Genomic DNA, 10,509 nt, shown 5'->3' with positions numbered 1-10,509 from the left:
GTTGAGACCTGGCTGGAGTTCCCCCACTTGCTTGTTTCTTTGACTTTTCTGCCAAAAGGCTCTGCAAAAAGCCAGTGTAATATCATCTATAATGGTAATATTTTTGATAGGACTCCTCAAAGTGAATTAGCTTAAGCCCAACAATTTATTTCGTGAAGACCATTACAGAAGTCCAGCAGTTGTTGCAATGTAACTCACCTGTTACTCCTCTTGCAGATCAGTAGGAAGCTTTGGTTAATAAAACACACAATGGTAAATGTAGGCCTGATCGTAAGACTAGTTAGACCAGGACCTTTCAAAACTTTTATAACCAATAGATCAAATGCTTCCACCTTTGTTGAGAGCTGCCAAACCACTGGTATTAATATGTAAAACACTATAAAATTAGTGTTGACAGTGGTTTGCAGGTTGTTATCACAACCTTCTGTGAGAACCACACTTTGGAAACCACTGAACTAAAGAGATTATGCCATAAATGGCTACAAAATTTCTGTATGGTTACTGCGCCCGTTCTAAACTCATGCAATGAGGGTTGTCTGTTGTGCTCATAAGCCTGAATGTGTGAGCTAAACCACCGTTACCTTTAAACCAACACAAGAGGGTTTGTGCTTACCTTCCACCAGTTTAGCTAAATCAATTTATGTTAAAGCTCGAGGGCGTTTCTGCCTAGTGCTCATTCAATTTGTGCTTTGTAGGCTACAGTGCCTCCAGGTAGTTGTTTAATGTTAGTCAGGATGTTAATTATGACAGTGAACTGTCTTTGGGTTAAGGAGGGGAATGAATTACAGTCAAAATGGCCAGCTGAGTGACTGAACACTTTGACATGTCCTAATGCAGGGACAGACTGCAAGTGAACTGGGTTCACTTCACCATATATATAGGCAAGCAGCTGTCTTAAAAAAAAAAAAAAAAAAGCTGTTAGATCAAAATTACATTCAGAGATTTAGCCAACTTTCAGATTTTTTTTCTTGATATGGGAAGGTGATAATTATTTTTCGAAGGCAAGGTGAGTGATTTGGATTCTCCTGAGTCGGCATTGAGGTTCACTGGTGGTTGTCTTATTCAAGCTTGGGAGACAAAATCATACACTAAAAATACAAGGAAAATACTTCTGGTTGCCTCCTACAGCTATAGAAGATAACAGATACACCATCTCATGTTTTGCATGCCAGTCAGTATAACAAGGTCTGTTTGATTAGGCACCTGTGTTACAACCATCTACAAATACAGTAAGTAGACTCCCTCCTTAAGCAAGGCAAGAAATGGAGATCAAATGAATTTGCCTTCTTAAGACTGCTGTTTGGCCAGTGAAGCTATAATTTTCTTCCTTAAATCAGTTACTTCAAGCTACGATAAAGGAAAACAATTAATCTGGATGGGCTCAGGAATGCAATTTAGAGGTGAAAGACTCCCTTTGATGTGTTTTTTAACCACATAGGCTACTTTCTTCATGAGTAGTTAATGTATCTCTATATCGTACAATGCAAGGACTTGTAGTAATTCATCAGGAATGCAGGGCAGTGTAGTAATTCTGAACTACTAGATCAGGTATTGGAAGCAACGCAGCTTCCATGCTACATTGCACAGTCTATGTCTAGCTGCTTAATTCCACTGTAACAGGACATATTAGCCTAGGAAAATTGCTGTACAAAAGCAAGTGTAATCATTTCAAGATCAGAATGAGTTTCATTCAGAGCTTGCTTGGGTGTTTCTCCAAAAACTGTCTGTGAAAGACAGGCAGGCACTGAATTCAAGGGAAAAATTGGGTGCCCTGATACACTAACTTGTTTGACATCTGTTCTTGAAGCCACTCAGCATTTGCAGGCTTGCCCTGAGTCGGTCTAAAGATATGTGCTACTGTTACTGCCTATCAAGTGCCTGTTTCTTCCTAGTGGCTTCACAAGCCCCTGAAGAGAGTGTTGAAATGTTGAGATCGATGTGCTTCTTGCTCTGTAATCAATTAAGAGTAGTCAACAACTTAAAATATAAATGCCATCATTTGCTTGTTAGAATCTTCACAGAATCAGGGTTAGTAATCTTCAGATAAACTTGGTCGTGAAAGTAACAAAAGGAAAACCTCTGGAGTCTCTCTGCTGCTAGTGAAGTGATCCAACAATGCACAAATGCATCCCCCTGCCTCTTTCCCTTTTTTTTCTGTAAAAGAGAGGAGAGATGCACTGGGAGAGGAGAGAAGGATTAGTTTCATTCTCCTGGCCATTCAGTTGTTTATTGTTCCTTGTAATTAATGGTTTACATTTATTGCTTCTGTGAAGCGTGGTGAAAATGTGGGCGGTGAAAATTCTAGCATATGTTCCTAGTAAGAGGTTGAGAGAATAAACAGTACTTGTGGAAAAAAAAAGTAGATTTGCTTCTAGATTGTGGAAGAAAATGAAACCTGAGTTCTTTAATCTTACTATGATGTTGACCTCTGTGCAAGTTGTAGCGATGTGAAGCCTTGTCCATTAGGTACATGCAGGCTAAGATCATGACAGTGGTTCACAGAGCACTGAAGAGCAAGCTCTTTCTGTCTCTCTACTTCGGCCAGCTGTTACAGTTAACCGTGACTTTGGAGGCTGCTGTCTCTCCATAGAGCTGTGTAAAGTTCTCAGTGGTTCTGTTTAAGAGAAAATGCTGGAGTGATTCGCCAATACCTCCAAAAAGCAGGGGAGGACTGAATGGGGAAGATACATACTGGTTTTTGTCTGTCTGTCTGATTCTTCTGCTGCAAACTTCACAACAGTAGTGGCTGCAGTTATCACAGGGCAAGTGGAATTTATTTCAAATAGACCTTAAAGAAGCAGCAGACTATAATTAAAAGAAACAGAGAGATATTAGGTCAGAGAAGTTATTTAAGGCTTTCCCCACACCGTATATGCAACATCTAAAGTGGCAATTAAACACATGAAGGCAGTAGAGAGGTTAATTGAAAAATACATGGAATAGCATAATGATCTGATTAGCAAAGAAGCTATATAGTTCTGAAGTGTGTTGGCAAGTAGAGACCTGGCTTTGGAATCACCTTCACCTGATCAGGTCACTTCTAACTGTGTTATTTCATGTTGTTTTATATAATCTACTCTTTGTGGTGCCATAGGCACATCCAAAATATGATTCACAGCAGTTACTTCCTTCTGCAACTTCTAAAATCTACTGTAACAATATCATAGAACCATTTCTGTATTTTACTTTATGTGAAAACACTATTTCTTTCATTAACAACATATTTAAAGCACATGATGGAAAAAAAAGGTGTTTTTGAACTTGTTAGACTGTATTTCATTTATATGCTAGAGTGGGTGCTTGGGGAAGGGTCACAGGACATGTAAAAGCACTATGCTGTGGGGAATAAAATTGCACTGGCACTGGCAATTTGCACTGGCAAAGTTTTAGAACTATGTTCACCCATCAGTAGGCTGTACAGAAATACTGTTTCTATTTACAAGATTGTTTCAGGCATCTATCTGATCTGCAGAGAAATTACTACACTACCCATTTAATATTGTCATGACTCACCATTACAGTTATAGTTGTGTATTTGCAACACAGATGAATTTTTAGGTGATGATATATTGAAGATAACACTTTCCACTTTTTAGTTTTGTGGACAATGCCTTTATACAGATGCAGTCTAGTTTTTGCAAGACTTAGTAGAATAGATTATGTTGGAGGTACAATCTGGTAGTCCTGTAATAAGAAGGGGTTTTGCTTGTTTTTTTTAAACCTAGCTGTTTAAGAAGTATTCATATAATAATGCATGTTTTGAAATTGCGATGCCTGAAAGGGGGGCGGGGGAGATGGTTGTTACACTTTAAATTGAGGTTAACGTGTGTATACTTGTGTGACTTTGGTCACATATTTACATGTCAGACACGGATTCAGACTTAGTCTTATGACATGTATGTGAATGAGTCCATATTCAGAGAATTGTATCACAGTTATAAGTTATTTTCTGTAGATTTTATTGAGCACTGATAGTTGTGCAGGGCCGTGCTACTAACCTCTGAAGTTATGTTGCTGTAATTGATGACTCAAATATCAATTGCTGCTCACTTTCCTGATTTAAGATACTAGAACTTATGTCTGCTCTTGTAATATCTAGTCATTGGAGAGAAATGTGGTAACCTTCAGGTCAGCCTTCCATTTCTAGGTGATTGCTCCTTAGATGAGGAAACAATGAAATTATTAGACAGTGAAATATGCAGATGGATTTACTTTACTTCAGTCAGTATATAAGAAGAGCATGAATCTCTCTGATGGGAAACAGGGTACTGGGGTCTGAGGCAGTGTAGGTCTGAGGTGGAAGACAATGAAAGAGCATCTAAGATTTAGGCCAGAGCTTGTGGTATGGAGATGATGCTTTAAGTAGGCAGTATGACAAACTTAGGACAATCCTGCGAGCTCCTGTGTTTAATATTATAAATCTGCATCCTATTCTTCTCATTTTGCATATGCAAATCTTCACTGTCTCTTAATAGTATCTTGCCATACCTTTGGACCATAAAAAGGCAATGGTTTTCATTTTGCTTCAGTTTGAAAATAATTGAAGGAAGTAATCACCTTCATGAAAGATAGCCTCATTTTTGCATGCTAGTTAAGTGTAGAGAAATGGCAGCCATTGACTGTGATGACAGATGGTGGCCATTTTGCACAGGGAATAACCTGCGGGCTGACACCTTTTTGCATGACTAGCAGAAAAGCATATCCAAGTAAATGTAGTTATGATAAAAAATCATTATATAGGGTTCTTCTAAACATGTTTATATAGGGTTCTCTGTTAAATTTCAGCTCCAACTAAGGTCTCATCTGTGTTCTCATTAGAAATGTGGGAACTAAACTGCTCCTGCTGACAGTAGGGTCTTTAGCACAAGTAGGGTCTAGAGCAAAAGTCTGATGAGGAGCGGCTGAGGGAACTGAGGTTATAGAGCCTGGAGAAAAGGAGGCTGAGGGGAGACCTTATTGCTCTCTACAACTACCTGAAAGGAGGCTGTAGCGAGGTGGGTGTCGGTCTCTTCTCCCAAGTAACTAGCGATAGGACGAGAGGAAATGGCCTCAAGGGCCAAATGCGCCAGGGGAGGTTTAGATTGGATATTAGGAAAAATTTCTTCACTGAAAGGGTGGTCAAGCATTGGAACAGGCTGCCCAGGGAAGAGGTGGAGTCACCATCCCTGGAGGTATTTAAAAGATGTGTAGATGTGGTGCTTAGGCACGTGGTTTGGTGGTGGACTTGGCAGTGCTAGGTTAATGGTTGGACTTGATGATTTTAAAGGTCTTTTCCAACCTAAATGATTCTATGATTCTATGTTTCTATGATGTTAGGGGTATCGTTTCTTGACATCTTCTCTCTCTGTTCCTATGCCTTTACAGAGGAATCCCTGGGTATGGAAATAGGGAATAGTGGAAGACAGCACGCATTTGTGTCAGTACTTGGAAGCAGATAATGGCTTATTTCTGCAGTGGAATGAACCAGTATTTGAGGAGGAACAGGATGGATATCCTAACCTGAAGCCTTCCTCCTTCTTATGTCCTCCCTATTCTGTCTTCTTGTTCATTCTCCCACCTCACTCTAATAGTCTTGCATTTCCTTTGGAGTGGTGTCCCTTCAACTTGTGCAATACTTACCCTGTGTGTATGTGCATGCATATTTATGAGAGATTGTGTGTATATAGGAAAATCAATGCCTGTGGCAATGGTAGTGTGTTTGTGTATGTGCACATACATACGTACGTATTTCAGAGATAACCAAGCTTCACAACTGGGTAATACTGATTTAGACTAAAAATCTCTACTGAAATATCTGCAACATCTCTTGTTTATTTTAAATATTTCCTGCCAAATGATGAAGGATAATTGCTTCATAGTCTATGTTATTTATCACTGCCTGAAAACCTGTAGTATAATCTACAGAATCATTATAATGAAGAAATTAAGGTTAATACAAACTACGTTGCCTCTTACTGTAAAAAAAAAAATCTAAGTCCAAGTTAATTCCTGACATAATTCAGCTGTAGCTAGTATAGTTATACTAAATATGAATTTTTGTCCCCTTTGATGTTATGATCCTGTTTTTACTAGTCACTAATGGAAGATTAGGTAGAACTTGATTTTTGTTCATGATGTACATGAAAATCTGTTCTGTGTATTGGACCTGGGAAAATTGTAATTATACAGCAGTGCACAGCAATGCAATGACGTTTCTGTTGCTAAGTTTAATTTTCTTTTTCACTATGGTTTTCGCATTTAATGCTTTGATGTGAGAAGAATACTCCATGGAACAGTAGGACAAAATATTCTGAGGCCCTCCTTAGTTTTAATCCTTGAAAATCCTCTAGCAAACTAAAGTTATAATTATACACTACATTTTAAAACACGAATTATGTCTTCATGGTGGTAATACGGTACAATTGTTTACATCTAGTTGAGTGACAAAATTGCCAGTACTTTATATTCCTACTGGTATTTTTGTTTGTTTGCTTTTTGGTTGCCAGATGTCGTCGGCCAAAGAAAAAATCAGTCTCAATTTGTGGAATTTTACTTAATTTAGTTTATTGCCAATTATCATTAACTTTTAATTATTGACTCCGATATTGAGAAATAAACACAAACATTTAAACAAACACTTAGAGAAACATATCTCAGCTTCCTTCCAGCCACCTCTGCCCCCCCCCGGCTGGTTTCCAGTCCCTTCACCGCACATCACAGTCAGTCCCTTGGGTGAGGTGATGGTGGCACAGGAGTCTGAGGCCGGTGTGTAGTGGTTACTTTGCTTTGCTGTTCCTTGCTTCTTACTCAGCTGCTCGGGTGTGGGCTCCTCTATGGGCTGTGGTCCCCTCAGAGGAGTACCTCCTCCTGTGTCTCCCCTCTGCCCTTGCTCAGGCATCTCTTTGCTCCAGCCATGCTCAGTTGCTTCTTTGCTCCTGCGCTGTTCAAGTGTCCCCTCTTTTTCTTCAATGTCTCTGTTTCCCATAGTTGTTCCCTCCCTTTCTGAAACACATTTTCACAGAGGCAGCACATGCTCTCTGGTGGGCAGTTTGGCACGTGGTGGTGGGTCCGTTTTGTCCATTGCAGAGCCAGCTGGCACCGGCTCAGGGCAGTCCCAGACCTCGTCCAGCACAGGTTGCCCTGGATGCCCGCACCCACCACCAACACCTGCCAGCTGTGCCCAGTGCAGCAGGTAAGTGCCAGAAGGAGTGTGCAAGTCAGGCTACACATGAGCACACTGCATTATGGAGAAACATTCATGTGCATCTTATTCACTTTTCATCGCTAAGGGAAAAGCTGTGTGCTACTAAGACTGTATAAACATCTTGCATGTATTCATATTTTCTGTGTTCTTTTGAGAAGGGATAATAATGGAACCCATTTTTAAATCAGTCCTTGTCTTATCCTTTTAACTACCCAGTCTTTGCATTTTTCCCCTTTTTCTTTGTAAAAACTTGTCTGTTCGTCTGTTTTCCTGTCTATAACTTTCATGTCCCCATTTTTGTTATTCATTAGAATTTGATACATACCAAACATAAAAGAATTGGTTTAAAAATAGGTAAATGTTTTTCCTCCTGCCAGAAGATGTAAATGTACTCAATCTTTTGAATGTAGAGATTGCACCTTCCTTTCATCTGAAATCCCAGTGAAGCAAAGGAATGTTTTCATTTTGTCTTCTCCACTCAATCACCTAATTTGGAGTTTATCAGAATATTTTGGTACTGAAACCACTAAGAAGTAACATTAATAATTGAACTATGGTCTGCCTCTTGTTTGTGCTCCTGTCCTCTCCTCTCACTTTGTTCTCCTTTGCTGTTACCCAGTTTACTGTGTCTTCCACTGTTTTATATCCATTTCCTCTTATCTCTTTTGTCCCCTTCACTTTCTTCCATTACTATCTTTCTTTGCATTGACTCCTCCCTTGCTTCCTTAGTGGCCTAGTTTCGCCTTGTGAACCCCTCTGTCTCCAGTGGACTACTGGCTGCTTTTTTCATCTCAGCGAAATGAGAAATGTGGTGCTTCCAAGTAAGTGTGGTAGCCTTCTGATGGTGCCAACTCAAAGAGACCTGTTGGGACTGGCAAAGTGAACAGAGCTTTGTATCATCACCTCCATTTCCTTTTAAGAAGTGGGAACTGGAACTTGCTATAGCTTGTTTTCCTAGAACTTCCCTAGAGATGTCATTACAGCCTTCTGGTGGGATTCATAGGAAATTTCTGAGCAATCTTCATACGTACAAGTCATGACTTGCTGTTTGGACAGATGTGTCCTGAATAACTTCCTTTGTCTTTCAATAGATCTCTTTTTGTACCAAGTGTCTTTCCTAATGCCACATTTCCTAATGTACATTTTGTCACTGCATCTTTATGAATGTACTTTTGAAATGGAAATCAAGCTGATCTAGAGGACACACTGTCATCGATCAATAAAACATTTTAAAATTGGTATTTTAATACTAAAATAATGCTAGACATCTTTAAAATATGGCTGAATTGGCTTCACTGTGTGGGCTGTGGTCACTTTTTCTCCAAAAAATGGACAGCAATGACATTCACTTTCCCTTTTTAGATAGCTATTGTTTTGTTCACTTTACCACCTGAACGCTGAAGTTATTGTTTCCTACTGAGTGATTAACTGATCAGTATTTTTTAAAGTGCATTTACTAAAATCTGTATATATGTGCTCCTTCAAGTCCACTCATATATTAATTTAGTTATCCTTTGAGAAATTTGACTAAATTTCATTATTGAGGGGTTTCCAGTGAATATGTTTTTGTATGAAATCCCATCCTACTGTAGCTGGAGTTGAAATTATGTCTGTTACAAAAAAAAGAAATCATAGTATAGGCTACTTGCAGTTGACTGATCTGTGTCTGATTAAAGTGAAACCCCAAATAACAGGCAGAGGGAGTGATGAGTTCTCAGTCCATACTGCACCAGATGATTCCAATGTGAAACAGTATATATATCATTTACATTTGTTCTTACTAACTTGTAGTGAGCTGTAAAACCGGCATGTTGCTACTTAATTGATCTGGGAGGCCAGTATTAGCCTCATGTTTCCCGATATTCTTTTCACAATTCCTGAAAAGAATTATGTCTGTGAAGGAGGTGTTTAATCCTGCCATCAACCTTGCATCATCCTGTATCTAAGCATCTGTTTTATACTTTAATGCGTTCATTTTATCCTTTACTGTCTTCTTTCCTTTTATGTATTTGTAGAAAGCCTTATTATTCTTCACTATATTGCTTGCTGTCCCCTCTGATACTCTGCTTTTCTCCTGTGTAATTTTCTTTTTTTTACTCAGTGTAGCTCCCAACATGTATTTTTCCTTTAAATCATTTCTTCTTGATGGTTTTAGTTGCATCTACACCGCATTTTTCATCAATATTTCTTCTGTTGCCTATTTACTTTTGCCATTTAGTCATCTTGGGATTTTTGTCTCCTTAAAAAGGATGCTGTTCCATTAGACATTTGTTAGTACATCTTTGAAACAAGTCAATTCTTTTTCCATGCATTGTTCCTTTAAAGTTGATTCTTGACTTCGGTCACCTACTATTTCTTCTGTCCTTAGAAACGTCATTTTAAAATTTCTCACTGGTTTGTTACCCTTTACATCCTTCTTCTCTTGAATTACGATGTAAGAATTGCATGTGTTCTGTGGAGTTATGTTTTCTTCCTTAATTTGTGGGGCAACTGGGCAATGCAAGGGCAATCCTGTAGTCTGAGGAAGTTCAGTGCAAATACGGGAGGAGTGGAGACTCACAGAGGAGACTTGTCTGCCTTCCGATTCTTGGTCTGTCCTGGACCATTTGGCCTTTAGTGTGATGTGAAGGGTTAGTTTATGCTGGCCTCTAGCTGTCCATGACAACACATATATTTCCTGAACCACCCCTCCCATGCTTGAGGCTTTGAAGAGCATGGTACAGTAGTACCATGAGCTAATTCTGCAATACTTGTGGAAATTCCTTTTATGCAGAGGGAGTTTCCAGTGATCCAGTTAAACTGCTTTTATGTCTTTTAAGCTGGAGTGATGCGTATTTAGAATTTACTTTCATTTATGTTTTCTATACTGCCTACTGTACTGGGACTGCGATTAAGGACTTTAAATGCTGCAGTAGTATAAATGGAAATGGGATCATGACAAGACGTAAGATTTGGGCAAGCCACTTTGCTTTGTATGATATTTTTTATTTGGGTTTGCTGATGGGCAGCTCAGGAGAAAACTGTCACCTAAATGACATTATAATAAAACTAAGTTGTCCTGTTTTGTTATGCCTATTGGGTGAATTAAACTCATCCTTGATGTTTCTCTACTGAAATCAATGAAGTTGGTGTATTACCAGCCTTTTCGGAAAAGAAAGGAAAAGTGTTTTTTTTTTAGTTGAGTGAAACACAATAGTTTCCTCTGAAAACATTATTTTAATACTTAGAATGTTGATAATGCAACATACTGTTATTTCATTTGTAAATTGCGCTACCATAAAGTATTTTTGTGTCTATCTGTACCTAAACGTGTGTTATGTTATAGT

The 10,509-nt window shown here is 38.9% G+C and overlaps 1 protein-coding gene across 1 annotated transcript in view; it reads right to left on the bottom strand.

Annotated features, from left to right (window-relative positions):
- The window catches only part of CNTLN (centlein, centrosomal protein), a 340,217-nt gene extending 333,253 nt beyond the window's left edge, over window positions 1–6,964 (bottom strand). The window contains exon 1 of the mRNA XM_009328161.1: window positions 6,787–6,964. Coding sequence (XP_009326436.1) covers window positions 6,787–6,964 — 178 coding nt within the window. The remainder of the gene's footprint in view (window positions 1–6,786) is intronic.
- Window positions 6,965–10,509: the final 3,545 nt, after the last annotated feature.

Source organism: Pygoscelis adeliae, unplaced genomic scaffold (assembly GCF_000699105.1).
Source record: "Pygoscelis adeliae isolate BGI_AS28 unplaced genomic scaffold, ASM69910v1 Scaffold45, whole genome shotgun sequence".
Classification (NCBI taxonomy): domain Eukaryota; kingdom Metazoa; phylum Chordata; class Aves; order Sphenisciformes; family Spheniscidae; genus Pygoscelis; species Pygoscelis adeliae.
Note: the sequence above shows the minus strand (reverse complement) of the source record. Positions and strands in the feature narration are given on the sequence as shown.